This window comes from Sitophilus oryzae, unplaced genomic scaffold (genome assembly GCF_002938485.1).
Source record: "Sitophilus oryzae breed Bouriz unplaced genomic scaffold, Soryzae_2.0 scaffold_576_pilon_pilon, whole genome shotgun sequence".
In the NCBI taxonomy this organism is placed as follows: Eukaryota; Metazoa; Arthropoda; class Insecta; order Coleoptera; family Curculionidae; genus Sitophilus; species Sitophilus oryzae.
In genome coordinates, this window is record NW_022147169.1 from 462,263 (window position 1) to 488,581 (window position 26,319).

At 33.4% G+C, this 26,319-nt stretch overlaps 1 protein-coding gene across 2 annotated transcripts in view; it reads right to left on the minus strand.

Annotated features, from left to right (window-relative positions):
* Positions 1–1,744: 1,744 nt before the first annotated feature.
* Positions 1,745–26,319, minus strand: part of LOC115887484 (protein cortex-like) — a 58,555-nt gene continuing 33,980 nt past the window's right edge. Inside the window, exons 7-8 of one of the 2 annotated variants that reach the window (XM_030906936.1) lie at positions 15,712–15,865; positions 1,745–2,239 (exon numbers count right to left, since the gene is read on the minus strand). In XM_030906936.1, coding sequence (XP_030762796.1) covers positions 2,091–2,239; positions 15,712–15,865 — 303 coding nt within the window. In that variant the 3' untranslated portion in view covers positions 1,745–2,090. Of the gene's footprint in view, positions 2,240–15,711; positions 15,866–26,319 lie in introns of those variants that run through there. The other variant, XR_004051091.1, reaches the window with a different exon arrangement.

A 26,319-nucleotide genomic window follows, 5' to 3' on the forward strand; every position in this document is an offset into this window, starting at 1 on the left:
ATTCATGGCAGTGCTCTCCATTACAGTGGAAAGCAAACTGCAGGAAAGAGGATTGAGCATTATATACAGATTCGATGGCGGTCTGTTCTGCATAAAAAGACTCAGCGTGACAATAATAGAAAAATATTTTATTAGAAATTATGTTTCCTAAACATAATTACTTTTTAACATAATGACATAAATATATATCATTATGTAATAAATATATAAATACAACAAATCGTCAGAAATATATACATAAAGATTAGTAATTAAAAAATACATTGAGAAGAAAAATGACTATCATAATTAGCAAAGTTATGACAATTTTTCTGAATTTCTTTATGTGTTTTAAATATATAAAAATTAACCCACATCTGTATGTGTGTTAATTTTTTAATTTTTATTTAACATGCTACGTACTGTATACATTTTTACATTGTTATGGATATACAGTATGTCACCGGATTGTCTTTACAAGAGGAAAAACTTTTTTATTTTTGACATTTTGAGAAAACTACATTCATAAAATTCATCGCAGAACTTCAATACGCTGATGACTGCGCTCTAGTTGCAAAAACGTTACAGCAGTTACAAGAAATGTTGAACACACAAACCTGGGCATACGAGGCTTTGGGCCTTAAGCTGAACATCGATAAAGATAAAATCATGTGCACTCCCCCGGAAGATTACAACAATGCTATAATAATCAGAGAAGAACTATTGGAATATGTAGGAATTAAATTACCTCGGCAGTTTGATTTCGGAAAAGGCCAATATCGACTCTGAAACTCAGCGTAGGATTAGCAGCGCCTCAAGACCCTTCTGGAAATTAAAAGACAGGGTTTTCTACAATCATGACTTGAACACAAAAACGAAACTTGCAGCGTACGGAGCAATAATAATCACCACCATTTTATATGGAAGCGAAACCTGGGTGCCGTACCGGCCGACACATGAACGCATTAAACAAGTTGCAACAGAGACACCTTAGTAATTCTTAAGAATCAAATAGTTCCACCATATCTCAAACGTATCGGTCCTTGAAAAAGCTAACTGCGAGAGAATTGAAGTCATGGTTACAAAATCCCGCTTGGAGGAAGATGGGCTGGTCACGTATGCAGAATGCAAGAAAATCGCATACCAAAATCTCTGCTTTACGGTGAGCTTGTAGACGGTAAGAGGAGGCCGGGTGGACAACTCAAAAGGTACAAGGACATTTTCCACGAAAACTTAAAGGGGATTAACATGCAGAATGTGTGGGAATAAGCAGCTCACAATAGAACTCATTGGAGAAGAATATTAAACTCAGTTAACAGCGACAACCAAAAAGTAAAGAGGCATCAAAGCAATGCGATTTTTGAATGTCCGGAGTGCGGTAGGGATTTTCAGTCACAGAAAAGCTCATGAAAGAAAACGCCTTGCGTATGTCAAATACTCGTCAGTGAGTAATGGCAGTATGTATGGTATGTATCCGAACCACAAAATTGACAAAAAAACTCTCGACTCTCATTCAATCTTGGCCAATGTTAACAAGTTAGCCGGATTAGCTAGCAGTTAAATAAATTAAATAATAAATAGATATAGGTATTTCAACATTTAACAATTAGTAAAATAAATAAAAGAAAAATAGGAAAAGTTTACAACAAAAAATTTTACTTTTTACATAACAAATTTAATAGTACATAATAATAAGAAAATATTTTATTTATATAATATCTTATTAAATAATTTATTAATAAAAAAATAAATAGATATAGGTATTTCAATATTTAACAATTAGTAAAATAAATAAAAGAAAACACAAACAACAACAAAAAATCTATCTCAGGCATATTTTAAATTTTTTCTCGCTTTCGAATATATCAAAAATGCTCTTTACCTTCTTCTTTGGCCTCAACGATTGGAACTCGGAAGTTTTGTCACCAAAAAAGTCCCAAATTGCTAGTACATTATAATAAGAAAATGTTTTATTTATATAATATCTTATTAAATAATATATTAATAAAAAAATAAATAGATATAGGTATTTCAACATTTAACAATTAGTAAAATAAATAAAAGAAAACACAAACAACAAAAACAAAAACTCTATCTTTACAACAAAAAATCTATCTCAGGGATATTTTAAATTTTTTCTCGCTTTCGAATATATCAAAAATGCTCTTTTCCTTCTTCTTTGGTCTCAACGATTGGAACTCGGAACTTTGGTCACCATAAAAATTCCAAATTGCTAAATTTTCATCGGCGCTGGCAGTAGCTGAAAATACGTAAGAACCTCATGAGCAAATATATTATAAGAATATACCGTGCTGGCAACTGTTACTTTTGGGTCGGCATTTACATGTGTGGAAGTAAATCGCATAGGGATCTTATTAAGTCGGAGTGAGAGAAATGCGACCGACCGACGCGACGCGCGATAGTGTGCTGTTGCGGCGTTGCCAATACGCCTTTCCCTATCAAGTAAAGTAAAATCGCGATGGCAAACCGCTAATTTTTAAAAGACTTTTTTTTCAAGAGGTAACTAGATAAAATCATTAGACATGTTTCTGAGCATCTGAAATGGAATTATAATTATCGTTAGGGTGTCATTTTTTTTATAACGAGAAAACGTCAGTAATGGCGATAATTTAAAAACTCAACTTTTTAACACATAACAGGCCGTAACTCAAGAACCACTTTAGATATTGAAACTTTTTTATTTTTAAGATCGGATATTTTACAATATGTTTACATAAGAAAAATTCGATAAGGTTGTTTTTTCCATTCAAAAATTGTAAACAATCCATCCATTTACTTTTAGAGCATAGCAATTTTCAGCAATCGTTTAATTTTTTTATTAATAAAGATTTTCACATACTCTCTACAAAGAAAATACAACAGAAATATTAACAAAGGTCTTGAAAAAACTACAATCTATTATTTCTAATAGACTTCGAGATATCGATTTTTGAATTCAGAGTTCTAATAGCGCGACCACTATCGAATACACACTCAATTCCACTTATTTTTACCACAAATGCAAGTGTTTCTAGCTTACACTTAAAAAAATTCAAGCTATAGGGAAAATTACAACGACTCGTTAATAAATAAACAAATTAAGTATCACAAGACGTAATTAAATCATGAAGCTGAACGCATGACGTACACCTTTCCCTAGAACTTTAAGTACTGACAGAGGTACTGATTGGGTCGACCGGTCAACTGCGACAAATCTGCTATATCCCCTTCCACGTCTCTTAGCGATGTGCACAGTTTCTCGGTTTATTTCATACGTTTGGCAACGTGTTTACTGTCCTCTCTTTGTTCAGTACATTATAAACGCATTGTACTCTTCTTACATACGGAAATCTCGACCCAGACTAACCTTTGCCAGCCCTTAGTATTGCTAGTACCGCATTGACACAATGAGTGGAAAGTAAAGCCAAAGAAAAGAAATAGGAATATCAATCTTGCATAAGTCTATCCTTTTGGTTCAACAAGATTTTCGTGCGCACGCGCCAAATAAAATGATCTGATTCGTCTACTTCATCGCTGAACGCTGTCACCTGCCCGCGCACTATTTCTAACTCTAAATACATTGGCGTAATTACAGGGGAGCCCGGGGGTGCCGCCACTACCTCACAGGTACTGCTGGGCACCCCCCAGATAAATCCTGAATTATGACTCTTGGCTACGTATTAATTTTTATTTGCTTGAGATTTAGTAAAAATTACGTTTTCTAGTTTTGTTTAGTTAATATTATTTTGTTGTACTCAAAAAATGCGTTAAATTTATTTTTTTTTAGAAAATTTATAGGTATTTACCCAAGCAGCATTTGGACGTCGGGACAACGTTGTGTCACGCGACCAAACGTCGGGGCGCAACGTCGGCACAACCTCGTGTCAACCCTAGTCTGCACTAGTTTGGAGAATAATTTTTGGGTCGAAACGACGTTGGATACCGACGTTGGCTAGAAGCCTAATTTAGTACAAACTGCAACGTTGTTTAAAATCCTAATTCACAGAAATACAAAACTAATATGGCGTCTAAGTCGCGTTTTATCCTAAATTGGGATAATTATAGTAAAAATATTATTTTTATGATTTAGTTAGAGACAAATGTCAGATGGCAGTGAAGGAAAACAAAACAAAAGTATTTAAGTGTGGAGGATGTTTGAAGATTATAATTATTGAAACACTTTAACCGACTCTGTAACTCGTTACCCAAGGCAAAAAAGTTAAACGCAAACAACTTTATTGATAAATGTATTGTTTCTACTTTGAAAAATACTAAGTTTTAAACGTTTTCTTGAATTTTTTTTTTAGTAAAATGAGAATAATTTATTCGCAGTCGAAAAAATTGTTTCCGCCTGTTTTTTAGGGTCAAATATTTCAAGTTAATGTATTCAAAAAGCAGGAATTGCTATTTTAGGAACGAAACATTTTCTTATTTAACAACATGGCGGCTTTCACTTTGTTGTTTTGGAGATTAAGATGGAGTAGTTCGAGTAGTCGCATACTGGACTAATAAAGTCGCAGTTCGGCCTTAACAGGTAGTACACTAGTCGCAAGATTGCCTAATTTAGTCATCCTAGAGTCTAGCTTGTGCCGCCCTCTATAATCTAAATAAACGAGGGAGTGGATAAACTATCGGTAATATATGTCGATGTATATTTAAATTTAGCTTTATATGTACCTTTCTTATGTCCCATTGTAATTAAGTTTTTTTTATAAAAACAAAAACAGCTCTGAACTGTCTGACTGAACAGAACAATGAAGTGAAAATTTAAGATTTAAGGTTATGGTTCAATACAGTTGCAAAAAGGTAGTGACTCGACGTCCTACAAACGTAAGAATAAGGAAATCTAAACAACGTTGGAATTAGTAAAACAGACGACGTTTGCATAACGTTGGAATAGGTCCTGAAACTGACGTCGGAAAACTCTATATTGTCCAATGTTGCAACTACGTTGTCCGAATCACCTAAAGATCACTTAAGCAAAAAAGGTTACAAGACAACGTTTATTCGACGTGGCAGAAGCTTCTACTTTGCTGTAGTACTAGTCCAACGTCGGCACAACGTTATAAAAACGTTTAAATTTATTTTAATAACTAAACAACGTTGTGTTTAGTAAACATGTGATCGCAAGTCGTAAAAATGATACTTGGGTAAGTAATCTACGGGAACACGGTTTGATAACCAAGTCTATGAAATTTATTGATAGAGAAATTCATGAAAAGTTTTATTCAAAAAATGTGTTTTTTTTAAATTATTTTTCATTTTTAAAAAAACAAAAGCCCTAGGCCCCCCTGGGTTCAACACCAGGCCCACTCCCCAGGCCCACCCCAGGATAAATTGCTAGTTACGCTAATGTCTAAATATTAATAACGTACCTATAATCTATTATTTTCTTATTGGTAATAGCATTATTTCAACCTGTTATTTTAGATATTCATCATATCTATCCGTTTCTGGTTTTTATTTAAATATGCCAGAGATTAAATTTAAATTTATAAGTAAAGGCGCGAATAGTCACACGCTAAATTTGGTTTACGTGGTAGATAGAAACTTAGAAAACTACTTCTATTGGTTAGTTTGAAATAAATCATCTAATCGAGAAGCACTTCTTACTCTTGCGTAGTTCAAAGATGATGAACGAAAAGGACCGACTTTGTGGATTTTGTATAGTTCCATCTCAAAAATTTGACTTCAACATCTATTCCTAACTAGCGATATAGTGTAATATACAGGGTGGTCCGAATTGTATTCCGGAAACTTCGGCAGCATATTCTGCATTTAAAAATAAGTAAAAAAGTTCGTATAAATGTATGCTTAGTTTCCGAAATACAGGGTGTATGAGTTTCATTTTTATTTCGGTTTTTTCCAAATAATTTCTGAAGTAACGTCAATATTTGCATGAAAATTGGTGACTGGGAGTTTTTTGACATGAGAAATTTGATTTTGATGTCAATATGACTCCCAGTCTTTGCTCCCAGTTTTAGAGGGCGCCACCTACATATTTTTTTACTGGTTTGAAGCATAATATCTTTTCGTCCGTACCTGTCTAAACCTACAGAGTAAAAAATATGCATTTACGACATTTTTTATGTAAAAAAGGTCTCAAAAGAAATTATTTAAATTTGTCTTCATTGACATAAATTAAACATATGTTAACTAAATAGTTATTAGACTGAAATCATAAATTTAAAATGATTTTGTGTTAAATATTGAACAGGAAGTGTTTTGTGATTATTTTTTCGGAGAAAAATTATGATTAATTTAAAAAAATAAAAAGTTCCCAAATTTATAATTTCTGTCAAATAACAATCTACTCAACATGTTTATTTTTTTTCAATAATGACATATATTGACAATTTCCATTCTAAATAATATCTTGAGAACGGTTGGGAGTCAAATGGGAGCATAAACTTTATTTTATATTAAATCTATGAATGGGAGTCATATTGACTCAAAATAAAATTTTTCATGTCAAACATCTCCAAGACAACAATTTTCATCCAAATATTAACGTTACTTCAGAAATTATTTGGAAAAAATCGAAATAAAAATGAAACATATAGACCCTGTATCTCCGAGCATTTTAAGACATACATTTATACGAACTTTTTTACTTATTTTTATCTGCAGAATATGCTGCTGAAGTTTTCGGAATACAGATCGGACCACCCTGTATCTGTTGTCTTGTGTTAAATTCTCTAGTAAGTACAGGGCCGAGCCTAGGGTATCTGCCGCCCGGGTGCAAGAATTAAATTTGCCACCCCCATTAATGTAAAAAAATTAGGTTGTCGGTAAGGGAAATAGTTCATAATTTATCATTCTCAATATGTTACGGGCGAGAATTAAGGGGCTCAGTTCATTAGGGTGAGTTAATTCTCGCCCGTAACATTGGTCCTTCCGCCGCAGATCCCTTTCTGAACTACGTACATATTTTACTTATACTCAATTAAATTGATTATCATAATTAATTTCTCAAAATTATCTAAATATCATTAATATTTTTGTAATATATTATTTTAAATATATTCAATAAAATAAATTCTCGAACAAAATCTATATTTATCTTCTCTTTAACGCAGTAAAAAAAGGTAGTACATTTTTTGTCACTGGTTCCACTGGCCAGCAATTTGTGATCGACCGATCGATTTTTAAATTACCGTACCGGTGTTAAAAGCGATATCTAGCGCTGTTTCGCGATACTGGTCCGGATATTTCTTTTTTACGCTCCAATTTATCGATACGCATTTAGTCTCAACTCTAGTCTGTTCTCTCTCTTAATAATTTAATTTTTAATTAATAAATACACTCAATTAATACGAATACCTTAGTAAAAATAATAATTATTTTCTCTCTCTCTCTCTCACACACACACACATACACTCTCTCAGTGAATTATTCTATTTCTCTCTTACTCTCTTAGTTAATTACTCTCTCTCTCTCTCTCAGTTAATTATTATATTCTATAATATTTTATTTTCTCACCTTATAAGGTAAAAATATAATAATTATTTTCTCATATAATATTCTATTGTAGAATATATCATTCTCTCTCTCTCTCTCTCTCTCTCTCTCTCAGTTAATTATTATATTCTATAATATTTTATTTTCTCACATTATAGCATTCCATTTCTCTCTTACGCTCTAATTAATTATTATACTCATTTTCGCTATGTCTGCAGACGCTCGCAAATTAAAAACTCTTATAGCTCAACGCTCTGTAGAACTTACTAAAATTAAAGAACTTAAAAAATCCGCTGATCAAGCTCTTGAAGATCCAAATTTTCACCCTAACTTTAGATGTAGAGCAAAACACTTAGAAGATATTTATAAAACTTTTAATAAGATTCATAATAATATAATTTTATTAGTCTCCGCACAGGATAATGGCGATATTGATCCTCATGTCAAAATTCAAACTGAATTTAATGATTATTATTTTCACATTGAAGCATTATTCACAAATTTATTTCCGCAAACGAAATCGGAGCTGGATACTACACAATTACAAAACACTACTGCTCAATGTTCGGTAAAACTTCCTAAAATTGAGGTACCCATTTTGATGGTGAATTTAAACATTGGCAAACATTTATCGATATGTTTGATTCTCTTATACACTGTAACTCGTCTCTTAGTGATATATCGAAATACAACTATCTAGTGAGTTTCTTACGAGGTCCTCCTTTAGCTTTGGTATCTAGTACTCCACTTGCCAATCAAAATTATAATATAGCATATCAAGCCTTAAAAAATAAGTACGATAAGAAACGTTTGATTGCAAAAGCTCACTGGCAGGCTCTAGAAAATATTAAGCCCATCTCTAACGAAAATAATCATGAAGCTCTAAGAAATATGATTGATATTTATACTCGTAATATTACAATTTTAAATAACTTGGGTTTTCCCACAGAGAGCTGGAGTTTTGTGCTATTTAATATGATTTATGATAGACTTCCAGAAATTTTGCAAACTAATTTTGAACTGGAATGTGGCTCTGTTTTATCACAAGATATGCTATACCTCAAATCATACGATACACTCATTGAATTTTTAGAAAAACAATGTTCAGCTAAAGATACAATCTCTCTAACTAAATCGTTTTCTCATTTTAATAAAAATAGTAATTATGACAAAACTAAAACGAAGTATTCACAAAAAAGTTATAAAAATAAACCTACCTCTTCCTTTGTTGTCAACACTCAGTTGAAACAAAATTTAACTTGTCAAGTTTGTAACAAGGATCATTTTATTTATAACTGTCCAGATTTTATTGCTTTTACTCCAAAACAGAGATATGATTTAATTAAATCCCGAAGTTGGTGCTCAAACTGTCTCGGCACTAGACATTCTTCTAAGAGTTGTAATTCTCGTTCCTCATGCCGAACTTGTGGCAAAAAACATCATTCGCTTTTACATTTCGAAGGTCAAATAACAACTCCTGTAAACGTTCCTCCATCCACTTCATCGCAAACTCTTCCAGTTCTGCAAGCAAGCAGCTCTATCTCAGAAGTTGTATCTACAAATTTATTTGCAAAACATAAGAATAAAGCTCTTCTTTCTACAGCATTAATCAATGTTCAAGATGCGTGGGGTAATTTTCATGTAATACGCGCTGTAATTGACAGTGGAAGTGAAAGTCACTTTATTTCAAAATCTTGTTTTAATAAATTAGGTTTATCTAAATTTTTCCTCCCCATCCAATTGTGTGGCATCGGGAAAAATATTTCCAAAGGTTCTCACGGTGTTAGATGCAACATTAAACCTATTGGAAAGTCTGATCCGATCTACTCCTTGGAGTTTATTATATTAAACGAAATTAGTGATAATTTACCGATTAATTCTCTTCCCGTTGAACAGTTCTCAAAGTTTTCTCAATTGCCCTTAGCTGATCCCAACTTTCACCTCTCTAAACCCGTAGATATACTTTTGGGTGCAGATATTTATGGTTTCTTGATAACAGGAAACAAACTCCTCTCAGATCCAGATCAACCCGTCGCTTTAGAAACTATATTTGGATGGATAATTACAGGAAGAGTTAAAACATCTAGTGTTTCACTCTCTGTAAACTCATACTTTCTTACCTCTTATGCTTCCTTGGATCAATCACTTCAAAGATTCTGGGAGTTAGAGGACGTTCCACAATCCTCGACGCTCTCTTCTTCAGATGAAAAGCTTGCCGAAGAACACTTTTGTAAAACATTTTCACGCACTCTTTCTGGACGTTATAAAGTATCTTTACCATTTAAAACTTTGGAACCGTCTTTGAAGGTTCTAGAGATGTCGCCCTTCGTAGATTTTTCTCGCTCGAAAAACGATTGCTTCGAAACCCCCAACTTTATTCTCAATATTCTAATTACATGCGTGAATATTTAGATTCTCAATATATGATTGCCGTGCAAAATCCTTCTCCCAACGCTTATTCTTATTATCTGCTTCATCATTGCGTAATCCGACCAGATAGTCTCACGACCAAACTTAGAGTTGTTTTTGATGCTTCCGCTCGAGATTACACAAATAAATCTTTGAATGACACTCTCTTAACTGGGCCAAAATTACAGTCAGATATTTTATCTATTTTGCTTCGATTTAGATCGCTTTTTATTGTATTTGCTAGCGATATTAAACAAATGTTTAGTCAAATTCTTGTTAATGAAAATCATACTTAATACCTAAAATTTTTATGGCGATTTTACCCTAATGAGCCCATTCAAGAATACAAACTTACTCGTGTTACTTTTGGTTTAAGCTGTAGCCCATTTTTAGCCATTCGAGTTATAAAACAAATTGCTTTAGAAAATTTAGTAAAATATCCCGAAGCATCAAAGATTTTAGATATGGAGACGTATGTCGATGATATTATATCTGGTTGCGATTCTCTTTCTCTTGCTATAAAAATTCAACGCGATCTCATTTTTATACTCAAACACAGCGGTTTTGAACTTAGAAAATGGACTTAGAATAGCTCAGATTTTCTTTCTCAGTTATCTCCAAATGAATGCAAAATGGATTCTTCTCTCTCTTTAAATATAAATTCTCTTTCTTCCTCTAAAGTTCTAGGACTAAACTGGAATCCCTCTACAGATGAATTTTTCTTTGATTCACCAGCGTTGTCCTTGACAAACAAAATCTGTAACAAACGCAATATTCTTTCACAACTCGCAAGCATATTCGATCCATTCTGTGGCATGTGAGTTCCTCTCACTCTTCACCTAAAACTGATTATACAAGATTTGTGGAAGTTAGGTATACATTGGGATGATCTGCTCCCAATAACATTGCTACTTCTTGGTATCAACTCGTTCAAGAATTACCTTGCATTTTCTCTCTCAAAGTTACTCGATATTTTCTCACTCTCAAATATTTATCCCTGGAAGTACATGGTTTTTGTGATGCCAGTGAAAAAGGCTATTGTGCAGTAATTTATTTCAGGATAATTCTTCCAGATAACTCTGTAAAAACAAATTATGTCTGCGCTAAAGGCAAAGTAGCTCCACTCAAAAAAATCTCAATTCCAAGACTGGAACTCTGTGCAGCCTTACTTCTGACCAGGTTAATTGATTTCGTTAGAACTTCTCTTACTAATAAACTTATTAATGTTAGTACGATTATATGGTCCTACTCGATGGTTGTTTTACATTGGCTTAGAAGTGAACCATATAAGTGGAACACCTTTGTGAGCAATCGAGTTTCCCAAATTCAAGAGAAATTACCTCCTTCTTGTTGGCGTCATGTAGTCTCCAAAGACAACCCCGCTGATCCAGGTTCTCGTGGTCTTCAACCTAGCGAGTTACTCGACAATGCCTTATGGTGGGCGGGACCTCCATGGCTAAGCCAACCGGAATCTTATTGGCCGCAATCAATTTTTTACTTTCCCTGAAACTGAAAAGAACAACGAAAAGTTATATTGACATGTACTTCACAGCCCTCATTGTTTGATACTCTCTTTGAAAAGTTCTCTTCTTTCTCTAAAATTATAAATATTGTCACGTTTTGCAGACGCTTTCTCTATAATACTCGACATTCTAAATCTCGTAAAACCTCTCCTCTCTCGAAATTTGAAATAAATGAAACTCTAGAATGTATTATTAAATGTGTTCAATCACAATATTATGCTAGGGAAATTCTCTTAATAAATAATTGCAAATCTCTACCTAAATACTTAAGAAAATTGACCCCCTTTATCGACACCAATGGAATTCTTAGAGTTGGTGGTCGCTTGCGCAATGCTTCTCTAAATTTCTCTCAAAAACATCCCGCACTCTTACCCAATAATCATAAATTTACTACTCTACTCATAGAATATACTCATAAACTCTATTTGCATCCCGGTCCCCAAACTCTTCACTATATTCTCGCTCAACAATACTGGATTGTTTCTGCTAGAAAAACAATTCGTAGTGTTCTCTTTAAATGTCCTCAATGCTTTCGCGCTAATCCAGTAATGCCTCAGCCTCCTATTATGGGAGATATTCCTGCTGTAAGACTTTCTCAAGTAAAACCTTTCTCTGAAGTTGGATGCGACTATGGTGGTCCATTCTCTTTATTAAGATATCGTGCACGAGGTGCTAAGTCCTGTAAAGCCTATATTTGCTTATTTGTGTGCATGGCCACAAAGCTTTGCACTTAGAACTGGTTTCCGACCTTTCCTCCGAGACTTTTCTGGGTGCAATGCGTCGATTCATTTCTCGTAGAGGTCGCTGCAATCATATTTATTCCGATTGTGGAACGAACTTTGTCGGAGCTTCTAGAGAACTGATTAATATGCTAAAATCCGCCGCTGAGCAAGAACAAATTTCCTGGCACTTCAATCCTCCAAGCGCGCCTCATTTTGGTGGCCTGTGGGAAGCAAGAATAAAGTCTGTAAAAACTCACATTAAAAGGGTCATTGGTGACCAATTGCTCACGTATGAGGAATTTTATACGCTACTGGTTCAAATAGAAGCAGTGCTTAATTCTCGTCCATTGTGTCCACAAAGCTCTGATCCTAATGATTTGTCAGTTCTTACTCCAGGACATTTTTTAACCCTAGAGCCGTTAAACGCCCCTCCGAAAGATGATCTTTCCGGGATAAAATTAAATCATCTCTCTCGCTGGCAGTTGATATCACGCTTGCACCAAAGCTTTTGGAGCCGATGGTCTAAAGAATACCTTCAAACACTTTTACAAAGAGCTAAATGGAATGACTCTACTATTCCAATAGAAATAAACTCGGTTGTTTTAATAAAGGATGATAATCTTATTCCGCTCAAATGGAGCATTGGAAGAGTCTTAGAGATTCACCCGGGCCATGATCGTGTTACACGCGTGGTTACTTTAAAAACAGCAAAAGGCATTCTTAAAAGACCAGTGACAAAGATATGCCCACTGCCTTACTGCAAATCTCATAATTAAAATTTACACTCTAAAAAAAAACATAATCGCAAAAAAAACATAATCTCATTATAAACATAATTCACATCTCTTATTTAATTACTTTTTTCTACTCTATAACAAATGTAAAAAAAAACTCTCTTAATATTTAATTAAATTACACTCATGCATTAACCCCAATAATGCATTTTTCTAAATTTCCTCTAAATTTAACTCCATAAATTTCACTCTTACTTTCTTTTGAACATAACGCATTTTATCACTTATTTTTTTTTTATTTTACTTTACTATTCTCAAACGAAAATGGAAAATATTTCATTTTGGTGGGCGGTATGTTGGATTCTATCCCTTCCTCCCATCCTTTACCCGAAAAACCGAAAAACCTTAGTGGGTACGTAGCCGTAGTCGAGTACGGAGAGTGACAAGATCGGCCGAGTACACAGTGTACACCTCCAAGCGCGCGCTATCCTCAAGTGTTTTGTTCAAGCAAAAATCAACAGGTACGAGTCCAGAACGGGAATAAAGGTGAGTGCCCACAGTCCTGATACATTAACTCACCCTAATGAACTGAGCCCCTTAATTCTCGCCCGTAACACAATAAACAAATTTTATAGTAAAATAACAAAGTATTTATTAACAGATACATAAAAGAATAAAATAAAAATACATTCAGGAAAAAAAAATAATTAAACAGGTTTAAATACTTAAATCAACTTTTCTCGCTTTTTTAGTAGCAAATTCCCTAATCAAGTCGCCTACATCCAAGTTGTTAGAAATATCTTCTTCAATACTTATAACTGCTAAATTTGAAAGCCTGATTTGACTCCTGTTGGATCTTAGATAGGTGGTGATTTTTAGAATATTTTTGCATTTTGCAAGGTGGCATTTTTTATTCTTGATAATATGATAAAACAATTTTGATGATGATATTTTGCAGCCCTGTGTTAGTGCCGCCCGGGTGGCATATTCGGAATTCGCCGACACATTAGCCGTTCGGGTTAGTTCGGTTGCTGCGTAAAGTACCGACGTATTAGATACGTCGGCGATTTACGATTTACGGCGAGACGTAATACGTCGGCGATTTACGATGCGCTCAAAATATTGTTCTTTCTTTCCAAGTTTGTAAATCGGATTATTTGATCCATGTCTGTAATGGGTATTTGTATTTTTTTTATGATAATCAGTAGGTGTTTGTAGTTGGTTTTCATAGTTTTCCAGTGATTAGCACATTTTGAGCAGATTGCTAATTCAAAAATATCGATTTTAAGACATTACCAGCTGTACCTGATAAAGAGATAGCCTCTAATAAATTGAGATTGCAGATCACTGATAAAAACAATTTTTACGTATGTTGATTTTTGCACAGAAATTAAATAATAACACTAATGTTATGCCTAATATATCATTAATGCAAAATAAATACCGTATGATCGAAAAAAAACGGCGTTCAGTTGGCTTGGAAATGAACATCAATGACATTCCCCATATAATTTTACATATAAAATAACAGCGATCTTCATTCCATAGCCATCGCTGACGCCGTTTTTATTCGATCATACGGTAGTAATAGCACAGGTAACATAGTATACGTTATCTGTGGTAATAGTAATAAAACAAAACTGAATAAAATTATATATTTCAAAATAATTTAAAACAAAATTTAATTTTTTCAGTTTCAATATTTTATTGTTGAAGTAGAATATATCCATTTATGCTTTTGTTTTTTTTTGCGCAAAAGTCTTGTCAAAAGCGTCAGAACTGACTTGGAAATAAAGATACTTGTCATCAAAGTTATGGTTGTCATTTTGTATGTAAAATTATATGGGGAATGTCATCGATCGTCATTTCCAAACCAACTGGACGGCCGCTTTTTTTTTTGTTCATACGGTCATTAAGTCTGAAAACTTAACTTACCCTTTTACCCTTTATTAAGGCTTTAATTATTATTTTTATTTTCTTATAGAATGGCTAACATTGGAAAATGTTAGAAGAAAAATGTTTGAAAGAGTTTCACAAACTTTTTAAGATTGGTTCTGTGAAACTACGTCTAATATTTAAGAGATATATTACTGTCTTTTTAACGTAAAAGAAAAACAGTAAAGCTAGCCGAAAAAGAACTTCCCGAAATATAGACTGTCCAGTAAATTTATTAGTAACTATCAAACAATTTCTTTCAGACACAAAATTAAAAAAATATGGGTTTAGGGGGGAATATATAATTAACTCTCAAGAATAAATAGTTTTAATTTTTTTTATTCCCATATTTTTTTGATAATAAACTTTGCCTAGACTTAAGTTGTTTAATAATTTCTATATACAGGGTAATCCTGCATATTTTCGCCATTAATGAGTTATCTAACAGAAAGTAAAATTTTTTAAGTTACCCTAAAAAAAATAGTTTGTAGTTTGTTGTATCCTAGTTTGTATTGTAGTTTGTTGTACCCTAAAAAAATTTTATACTAAAAATGACAAATTGAAAATTTGCTCGAGAAATTTTTGACAATCATTCTGCTTATTTTAAATGGAATACACCGAATATAGATTACCTTCAGTATTAAAGATAATTTCTGTTCAAGTCTGCTTTGATTTTCCAACAGTTCTCGATAAATGCAATATAATATAATATGTATAATACCTATGCAATATGCAGTCAACGGTTATTTCGTTTTCGTAAATCGCCGACGCATAAGGGTTGGGACCAGTCTAATACGTCGGTACTTTACCAACCGTCCGTCGCTGTACCCGACCTAATCCGAGCGGCTAATGTGTCGGCGAATTACGAATATGCGCCCGGGTGCCATGCACCCCTTGCACCTCCGGCACGGCTAGGCCCTGAGTAAGTACTAAGCATGGAACTCTTACCTAACTTTGTGCCAGTACCGTCCCATAAAGCAAACGGTACTCTGGCATTATGAAATTTCACTTCGTCTACTATAGTTTGAATATTGCTAAAAATTGATAAGAAATTGTATCCCAAACTGGAATCCTGATCTGCATCTTCACAGTAGAAGCTCACCTACAAATAATGATAGAAAAGCATTTTTTTTCTTATCTTGTTTTGCCATTCCCCAGCCGTCTTTGACGCGGTTTTTTTTCGATCACTTGGTACTACTAACCATCAGTTATGATAAAAAAAGACGTCAAAGATGGCTTGAAAATTAAGTTTACTGTTGTATGTAAAATATTATGGGCAATCAATTTTACGGGGAGTCACCGATTGTCGTTTCCAAGCCAGCTGTATGCCGTTCTCTTTGGATTATACGGTACTCTACGGTATTTAAATATCTCAGATGCAAAAAAAACGCAACGGAAAAATTGTTCGTCAAGTTTAAAATATTATATTTTTTTATTTTTACTCCTATTTCCTTGATTTTTTTAGCAGATTGTATATAAATATATCAACTTTAATTCGTAAACTCAGTTTAGTATAAACTTTAGTATTTGACTTATTATACAGGGTTAATCGAAGAGTTGTTTTTTACACTATATTAAAAAACACCCTGTGAAATAATTTCGTGAGGAAATTTTCCTAAAATATTATTTTTCGGTCAGAACCATGTCTCCTGAATATTTTGTTTTTTGACTCATGTCAACACATGCCATGGTTAATTTTTAAGAGCAAAATGAACTTGCCACAAACATTTTGCAATTTTTTCTATTATTGTTACTTTTTGATTTTATTCTTCATAATGACGAGGTCAAGGACAAGGACCTTAGCCATCTGAGGTTCGCAGACGATATTGTCTTGCTGAGCACCGACATTCAAGAACTAAACACCATGCTAAATAAGCTAAATGAGCAATCCCAGAAAATTGGCCTTAAAATGAACTTGAAGAAGACAAAGATAATGAGCAACAATATCCATAACATTACCGTGGACAACGTTATTATTGAAAACGTAGACCATTATATATATTTAGGTCATAAAATCAAGCTGGGCAAGGAAAACCAAAATACGGAGATCAAACGCAGGATCCATTTGGCATGGGTAGCATTTGGAAATATGAGCGATATTTTCAAGGATAAAAAGGTGCCCACGAACCTAAAGAAAAAGGCTTACGACAGCTGCATTCTACCTGTGCTTACGTATGGCTTAGAGACTATGGCAATTACTCGAAAAACAGCAGAACAACTACGAGTAGCACAAAGAGCCATGGAAAGAATCATGTTGGGAGTCACCATTAGGGAAAAAATACGGAATACCCACATACGTCAAAAACAAAATTAATAGATGTCGTTAAAAGAGTGGCAAGTCTGAAGTGGCAATGGATAGGACATGTGGCAAGACAGGATCCAGACCGATGGCCCCAAAAATAATCCTATGGAGACCTAGGGGAACAACAAGAAGTGTGGGCCGACCAAAAAAGAGATGGGTCGATGACGTCAGGGCAGTGGCGGGAAGACAATGGATAAGATTGGCTAGAGATCGCGAAGCATGGAAAAACCTAGAAGAGGCCTATATCCAACACTGGATGGAACCAGGCTGAGAAAGAAGAGAATGACGAGGTGGTTTTGGCATAGAATATGGTTCTTAGTGTTGAAGATTCATCAAAAGTCATTGATCTTGTTGAAGATGGCCGATATTATGAATATTCGCTTGGTCCCCGAAGACGAATGGGAAGTAGTATGAACCGACGCACAATGGTTCAGATTTTGAAAAAGCTGCCCATAGATGCGAAAGTTCGAGTTGCAAATTTAGTATATTTAACAAATTTATTATTGATACCAGGCTTTAATCTACCTTCACTTAAAATGGTTTTGACCAATAATACATAAAAACATATTTACAGCGTTTTGATTATCTTGTTTTGTGACCTATTTTTAAAGATGTGTGAAATGCAGTGTTGAGAAGTGGATTCGTTCGATAGTACCGCATTGGAAACAAAATATTTTTCTGTGTAGAATATACCAATATGGAAGACATAGGTAAGTGTTCATTTTTATATTTTATCCTTTGCAATACATATGTTACCGGCAATAATATTGTAACGTTTTTAGTTCGTTACATGTCTTTTTTACATATGATATATGATGTCTGGCCTATCATCACCGGATTCCCTCTCGTTCAGGCAGGATAGTTTATTTGACGCGTAATTTTTACGTTCCCTAGTCGCCAACCCTGTTATCGTTCGACACAACCCTGTTACTATTCTGTGGAGGCGCGCGCTGTCAACGTCGCTTCTGTCAACTCTCTCCGTGCTTAACCTCACTTTGTTTTGACTCTCTGTTGTATCCCAGCTTTTAGAAATGGTGATTATTTAAATATTGCTGTATCATCTGAATCAGCTGCTATTTCAAAGCAACAGGTAAAGATGAAATATTATCCTTTTAGATTCGATATTATTATTGAATATTTTTAGGGTAGAGTTACGGATGTCCCAACTTGTATTTGTGTTTTGCTGGCACGTTGGCGTCCCTTTTCTTTTGTCCTCCAGAATGTCACATGGAAGAAAGGACATGTTGTTTATTATTTATTGAGCCCTCGGAAGTATTTCGAGGTAGGTTTATTTTGTTTATTAGACCTTGTTTGGTTTTAAACAAGAGTTTCATATTTTTAGGGTCCAAGGTACGGACTGTGTCCAAGGTACGGACTATTTCCAAGGTACGGACTGTGTCCAAGGTACGGACTGTGTCCAAGGTAGTGTCTTGTGTACGGACATTATCTTATGTACGGATGTCCTGTGGACGAGTGTCCCCAGTAAGAACGATATTTTCTTACATATAAGCGCCACAGCGTGGATGTAGCTTGAGTCCCGTGCTGCTTCGTTCCCAGCTGTAAGCTAGTTAGTTACGGCTGTACCAATTTATGGTGTCTCATGCTGGCCCCTTTGGTTGTGTTGGATGGCTGAGTACAGAGATGCGAGACCACCTCACGCTGCTACTGTTTGAAGCAAGATTACATAAAGAACAGCTAAGTGTAGATTTACGTTCTGGTTTTTATGTTTTAGATTTTCTATATTTTCGGTCTTAAACAATAACGTACATCTTGAGTAATATTGTACAGACAATGTTCAGTGGTTGGATTGTTAAGAACATTCATGTCAATATAATCTTTAAAATATAATTTAGATCTTAGGTTTCATTGCATTGCGTCTTGTAATGGTATTACTTTTATAGATAATATTGCACTATTTTAATAGATGGATAATCAAACATAGATTCTAGAATCTACAGGTTGTAACATCTTCGATTTAGCATCATATGGAATATATTAAATTAATTAAAGTAATGCTACATTTCATATTTCCTCTTAAACTTTACATGTCCTGTATTTTATCGCAGTTGTTTTCATTGATATTTAGTACGACTCTTACCACCACTTTCTTTGACATATAACCACTATATATTTACTAGCACTCTACAATGTCATGTATCAGTAAAGAACGTCATGAATAAATATAGTCATTAGTTTTAAGTATTATACAACTGTGTTTTCTTTCTCTGTACATGCCTGGCGCCCAATATCTATATATCTTTTGTTAATTATTACTGATTAATTTTCTCTCTAGTGAAATACCTTATCCACGACTGCTCTCCGATGAAAAGCTGCCGTTCGCAGTGGTAGTGGTTTAAAAAACGCTACAATATATTGAATAAAAGAACATGTTATAATTTTTTCAAATTTTAAATTTAAATTCATAAAACTTTGGAGGTTTGCGAGGACCCACGTTAATTTTTTCACAGAAATATTCTGTTCACTAATAGGTTTTTACCATCCAAATTTCGCACCCCCCTGCATCCCCTTTGCACAGTAATAATTATTTATAGTAATAAAGTCAAGTATTTTATTTAGTAACTGTTCCAAATCTATTATGAAACTGTAAATACTCTGTGTTAAAATACCTACTAATTCTCTTTGTTTTACTTCTAGGTTTACCTTTTTGACTTTCAGGTCCAAATCGTTTGCGCCAAGTTTCTAAAAAATCGATTTCAAAATAGAAAGGAAATCGATATAGCAAATAACATTTGTGTTTTTTTAAACGAACGAAAGAGTGGTTCGGCACAGCAATCATTTTTAAGTGGTTGGGCACACAGATGGCGAAGCAGTAATTATTTTTGGGATAATTTTTTGGCAAGAAATAATGTCTGGCTAAGTCAGCCGATTATTGAATAGGAAGTAGAGTTTATGTATTTTGAAGAGTCTGGTCCATCCGCAAAAAAATAATTTGTTGAGTTATACGTTTCCCAAAAAACGAAAGCCTAACAAAACTCATGAATAAGAGGATACAATATAATTTTTCAATATTGTAATTTTGAATATAGAGGGTGTTTCAAATCAAATGCGAAAAACTTCAGCGGCTGATTCCTTGTTCAAACTAAAGGGTAGTTTGCTTCATAAACGGTGGGTCAAAAGTCAACCATTACGGAGATATCGCGGTACAAAGATGGCGAAAAAATAATGTTTTTATTTTTTATCTTGAAAACGAAAAGAGATAGACTAATGGAATTTTATGGAAGCATTACTGTTATGAAAACACACTTTCTTGTAATTTTTTCACTTTTTTAAAATGAGTGGAAGGGGTTGAAATAAACTACCCTTATCATTCTTGTTAACAAAATTTAAAGAAAAATCTTATCAAACACATGCAAAAAAAATTGGATAGTTTAGTTTGTTTAGACACTTTTTTATCTCTTGTGTTTTCTTAGTAAAACTCACCGATTTGAAATTAAAAAATAAAATGTAAAGCATTACATGTCAGGATAAAAAACATTTTTGGATAAAGAATCTAGTAGGCTGCTGTCAAACAGTTTTATTTCGTAATAATATCGTTACCTTTTCTTCTGAACGATAACCTCTTAAAAATTATTTACCAAGACAATTTTTAATTCTGTATTTTAATTCATGAAAGTACAAAATAATAAAAAAAGTACATATTAAAAAATAAAAATGTTTTTTGTCCTGACATGGGGTAATGCTTTACATTTTATTTTTTAATTTCAAATCGGTGAGTTTTATCAAAAAAACACAAGAGATAAAAAAGTTTCTAAACAAACTAAACTATCCAAATTTTTTTTTTGCATGTGTTTGATAAGATTTTTCTTTAAATTTCGTTAACCAGTATAATAGGGGTAGTTTATTTCAACCCCTTCCACTCATTTTAAAAAAGTGAGAAAATTACCAGAAAGTGTGTTTTCATAACAGTAATGCTTCCATAAAATTTCATTAGTCTATCTCTTTTCGTTTTCAAGATAAAAAATTAAAACATTATTTTTCTGCCATCTTTGTACCGCGATATCTCCCTAATGGTTGACTTTTGACCCAACGTTTATGAAGCAAACTACCCTTCATTTTGAACAAGGAATCACCCCCTGAAGTTTTTCGCATTTGTTTTGAAACACCCTGTATAACTTCATAATAATTTATTTCGCACTTAATTACTATGAATTTTTTTGAGAACATGATTGTTTATTTATTTATTCCTATTAAATCCCTTTTTGTAAAATGTAAAATAAAAAGTTCTTTATTTTTTCCAAAGGGTTTTATAATATTTCATGTATTTCAAGTTGCCAAATTTATTAAAAATCTTACTTTTCGTTGCTTTGCCATAAGTCTGATTACACAGATATTTTCTACGTAAAAAGTTGATTTCAAAAATGCCTCTTTTGAGGTTTTTCAAAATATCTCAAAAACCAAAAGTGATAGAAATAGAAACACAAACATAAATTACAAACAGACTTGTCTGAAAACTTTCCCTATTTAACCATTTTTACCTCTAGCAGTTTTCGAGATCGCAATATATCAATCAATTTCGGACACTGTATAAATAAAAATTAGTTAAGTATAGGCTAAAATATCTTTTTGATACCTACTTTTATAATAAATATTCATAAATTTGCATACTATCATCAAAAATTCCCAATTTTATCAATAAAATATCCAATGAGCAGCTTTTTCAAATTCTGAACCACTGTGCGACGTCTATGACAGTTATGGCAGCCAGGGAGGCAATACACAATATTGCTAGAGGCATTGGAGAATGTTTTACATGTTTTTTGTTTGTTTGTACACTTCAGGGGCGCGCCGACTCCTGGCAGCGCCTGTGTGCGACACCTATTAAGCGCCATTTTTGTCGTCGTTATTGGACATGTCTATTTTCTTTTTATTTTTCAAATTTGGACTGAAACATGTTCTCCAGTTTTATATAATTTTTAGATATAGTATTTTCCTAAATAGTTAAAACCGTTTATCAACACTTGTTGGAGTTTTACGACATCTTAGGGGTCTGGTTCAGGAAGTTTAAAATTCAGCTTCAAAATCTGATTTTTCGGCAATTTTCATGGCATCATTTACAAAATTTGTCAAAATTTTTCTCGGTTCTAATTTCTGTCAAAAACTTCTTTAATTCTATTTAAGCATCTAAAGCTACTTGCATATTCATATCGATGGACTGTTGACTTGTTTTCACAAAATTTACTTTTGTCAATTCTATATGCCATACATTTAGTGAACAAATAAATGGAAAAGTACATATATTTTTTTCTGCTAGACATTTAGCAGCAAAATAAAAGACTAATTCACCACAATACATACAACATTTTACATTTGCAGTGGACAAGCGTTTCGCTAACCATGTTAGCATCATCAGCAGATGACTAAAACTGACGCGTCCAGTGCAAAACTAAAGTGTTTTTTGGTGTATTGTGTAGTGTTTGATTTTGCTCTTGTAACACCAAAGGCTCTAGCCCCCAGCTATAATTAGTGTCATATTTTTCCTTCTGGGTACCTATTTTTTAGTTTCAGGGAGTAGAACTCCCGAGAGAAGTGGGCGTGGTAATCATAAAACTGGTAGTTTTCGTATTCTTGAAAAATATTGTGGGAGGGAGTAAGAAACTGGGGAGATGCTAGGGAGTTAAAAGTTCTCTTACTATAAAGCGAAGGAGAGAGCAAACCTAACCCAACTTACCGTATTTATTTACGATGTTTTTTGTTTACTCGGCTGTTACAGACTTAATAATTTATAGATAAAAATGTTTCTTTGAATGTGTGTAAAAAATGTTTTATACAGGGTGGATAGAAATTTAAACATGTCATTTTTAAAATTAGTAATGTGCATTTGTTTGAAAACCAAAATTAAGGTATAAAAAGAGAACATTTATCTTCTCTTAATAAAAAATCAATAAAGTCTTCTTATGTATAAATTACGGTTATAGTGGAATATATGGCTTTGAATATGAATAAAAACTCCAAAAAGTATATATATTTTTTGAACAATTTCAAATTTAGATATTAGTCGTTTTTGTTTGTACCCGCTGTATTAATGTCCTTAGTTTGAAAATAATACGTCTCTGAATAAAGTTTCTGTATTGACTAAAGTGCAAGACAAGCAAAAAAGCCCTTTTGTTGATCTTACGGGAGGCACAAAGACTTGGGACACAAACAAATCAACCTACATTTGCAATCGTTCGAAATTTTATGTTTTAAAGTAAATTATATCTCTAGACGCGATGTACGCAAGCCGAAGTCGCTGACCATAGAATAAGTAAGCCGCTGACTGTCAAGATTTGCTGTAATTCTATTGGTTGTACAAACCGGCAACGCTGTTCCCCGATTCTACTTCCTCCCTTATCCTTATACTCCTCGGTGCGTTCGGTACTTCAAGAATACAGTACGTCTGTCCGTTCTGTAGCTACGCGGTATCCGTGAGAGGGGAAACGATATTCTCTCGATGTGTTTCGTAAAAAATTAGACGACGCGTCCCATCAATAAAAATTCGACAAATTTGCAAGTGGCTAATAAAATGAGTGGGCGGAGCGATTTGCGGTGACGTACTCGTCAAGTCGACGTATAAAATATATTGCTGTTTATTTAAATGTTTTTGTCCGCATTCCTTTCATAGACACAGATCCAGCAGATGTACTGTACGACATTTCGTTTTCAGGGAGGTCGAGTGAGGGAGCATTCCCCGGGAGCTCCCAGGGACCACTCCCTTCTCTCGCTTTCAAGAATAGATACCCTGATCGAATGATGTAGGTACCATTTCATATCTCATACTATTAAACATAAATTTGGGATAAATTTATATATCAATTTTTGTTTTATTTTCATTTGGCTTGACTATTTGTTTTCGAATAATGATTTTAAGGTTAGATTTAGAATATATATTTTTTTAATAAATACCATCTTTTGGTAGAGGACGAAAAATATTTATATAATTCTTGCACAATGCTAAAAAAATCAGTCATGTAATAATTAAGGTTGGCAGCGTATTTTACTGCTAGCACACGGAAAGCGCGAGATTTAGATCCAGTAAATTTTTTTTAAAATCGTTTTCCTTATCGAGCATATTTTACCGTCCATTATCGAAACGTCTTTGTCCCCTTAAATTGTTTAGGCCCACATTATTTTTTCTAGTTTTTTCTACGATTCTAAATGAAGTTAAGCCAGCGCGCCACTTGTATATATAATCGTACAGAAGGCTAGAAAATGCCTATTTTAAACTTGTTAGTTTCTGTGTTAAAATCTTAGATAAGGAAAGAGAGGGGACAGGTAACACGGCAGCTGAAAGTGAGGCAAGTTGTCACCACGCGAAATTCTCCAATGGCGTAGCATCAGAAATTAGCTTGTACCTAGAGGGTACAAAATATTTATTAAAACGTAAACTAATATATTGTTCATTTTTGAGTAATGCATAAACAATTTTGTATTTTATAGTCTCACCTTTATAATATTAGAATATCTAAGTCGATAATGCAAAATTTATTTAACAGTCACAGTGGACTGATTATCAAGACAATTATTTATTTATTAACGTGTGTATAGTGTATAATTAAATAAAAAATAATGTAATAACATATTTTAAACGTGTATATACATATATACTGTATGATCGAAAAAAACGGCGTCTTGTTTGTTTGGAAATGACAATTTCACAAATGAATATTAAAAATTACATTATTCATTGAAAATTGAATCCGTAAGCAAGTGTGGAGAGAATTGGCTAGATTCATTATTATACCGTTTAATCGAAAAAAACGACGTCCAGTTGGCTTGTAAATTACGATCGATGACATTCCCCATATAATTCTACATATAAAATTACATAAAAACTATACAAAACGACATCGAAAAAAGACGGCGTCAGCGATGGCTATGAAATGAAGATCGCTTTCAGTTTATATGTAAAATTATATGGGGAATGTCGTCGATCGTCATTTACAAGCTAACTGGACGTCGTTTTTTTTTCGACCATACGGTATAATAATGAATCTAGCCATTACCCTTCACACTTGCGTACGGATTCAATGAATAATGTAATTTTTAATATTTGTTACCTTCAATCATAAGAATATCCTATTTTTAAGAATATCCAAATTTATTCACAAAAAAATAAAACAATTCTAGAAGCTTTGTGTTATTTTATTTATTTTTAAATGTTTATTAATTACTCACTGAAACTATTATTATACACTTAAATTAGCAAATTTTTTGAAAGAATATTTAAAAAAATATATGTATGTAGTAACAAGTAGCCCACCAACCGTGTTTGTCCACCCCCAACAAATCTTGGCAGGTAAATTTAAGTTTTATATAACTATACATATAGATTTTTTATCACTAGAATTTTTCATTTTTTTAAAATTTACAATTATTTTACATATTTGATAATAATACTTTATACATTTTTTTTACATGTAAAATATATAAAAAAATGTTTTTTGCAGAAATTGTATTTCTCTGATTATAATTCCCTACGCCACTGGTGAAATCCGGTCTGAGTAGCAATATTTATAGTTTCAAACATTAATTATAATACAGGATATTGAAAATATAGTTTGGTTTGGATGTGGTACAAGACATATTAAAAGCATTTTACATATTTTTACTGCTATAATAAAAAAAATGTACATTTTATGACCACATAACATCGATTTTTACCTGTGAAATGTAATTCCAGCCACTTTTTTCTCGCTTCGGCCTTTGCAGCCATACTCTGAACATCTCACCATACTAAACAACACAGTTTATGAATTTAAAACAAAACAGTTGTCACAAAAAACATAAAAATTCGCTCGGTGTCACCTCGAAATCTTGTCACCAAAGTATGGCCGCCGATCGAATTTTGGCCTCACTATCCGATCACGGGAGAATATGCGTGTTACCCGTCCCCTCTCTTTCCTTGCCTAAGGTTAAAATTGACAAATCTTATGATGTTGCAAATTTGCTCTAGGTAAATTTGAAAAATATTTATCAATTCGAAATATTTTCGAAATAAAAGTTTGAATTACTGAGTTTACTGAGTAAATTAATTATTTTGTTTTGGATTTTAGTAGTTAATTTTGGAATAAATGGCGCTGGCATTTCATGCGGCGCGGCGCCCATATTGCTTTGGAGCCTGTGTGCGCCGCACACTTCGCACACATGGGCGGCTCGGCCCTGGTACACTTATATAGTTATTACAGTTATTTTTTTTTTAATATTCTTAGTTCTGTTAGTCTTACTAATATTTTTATTAAAATCAAGCCTGTATC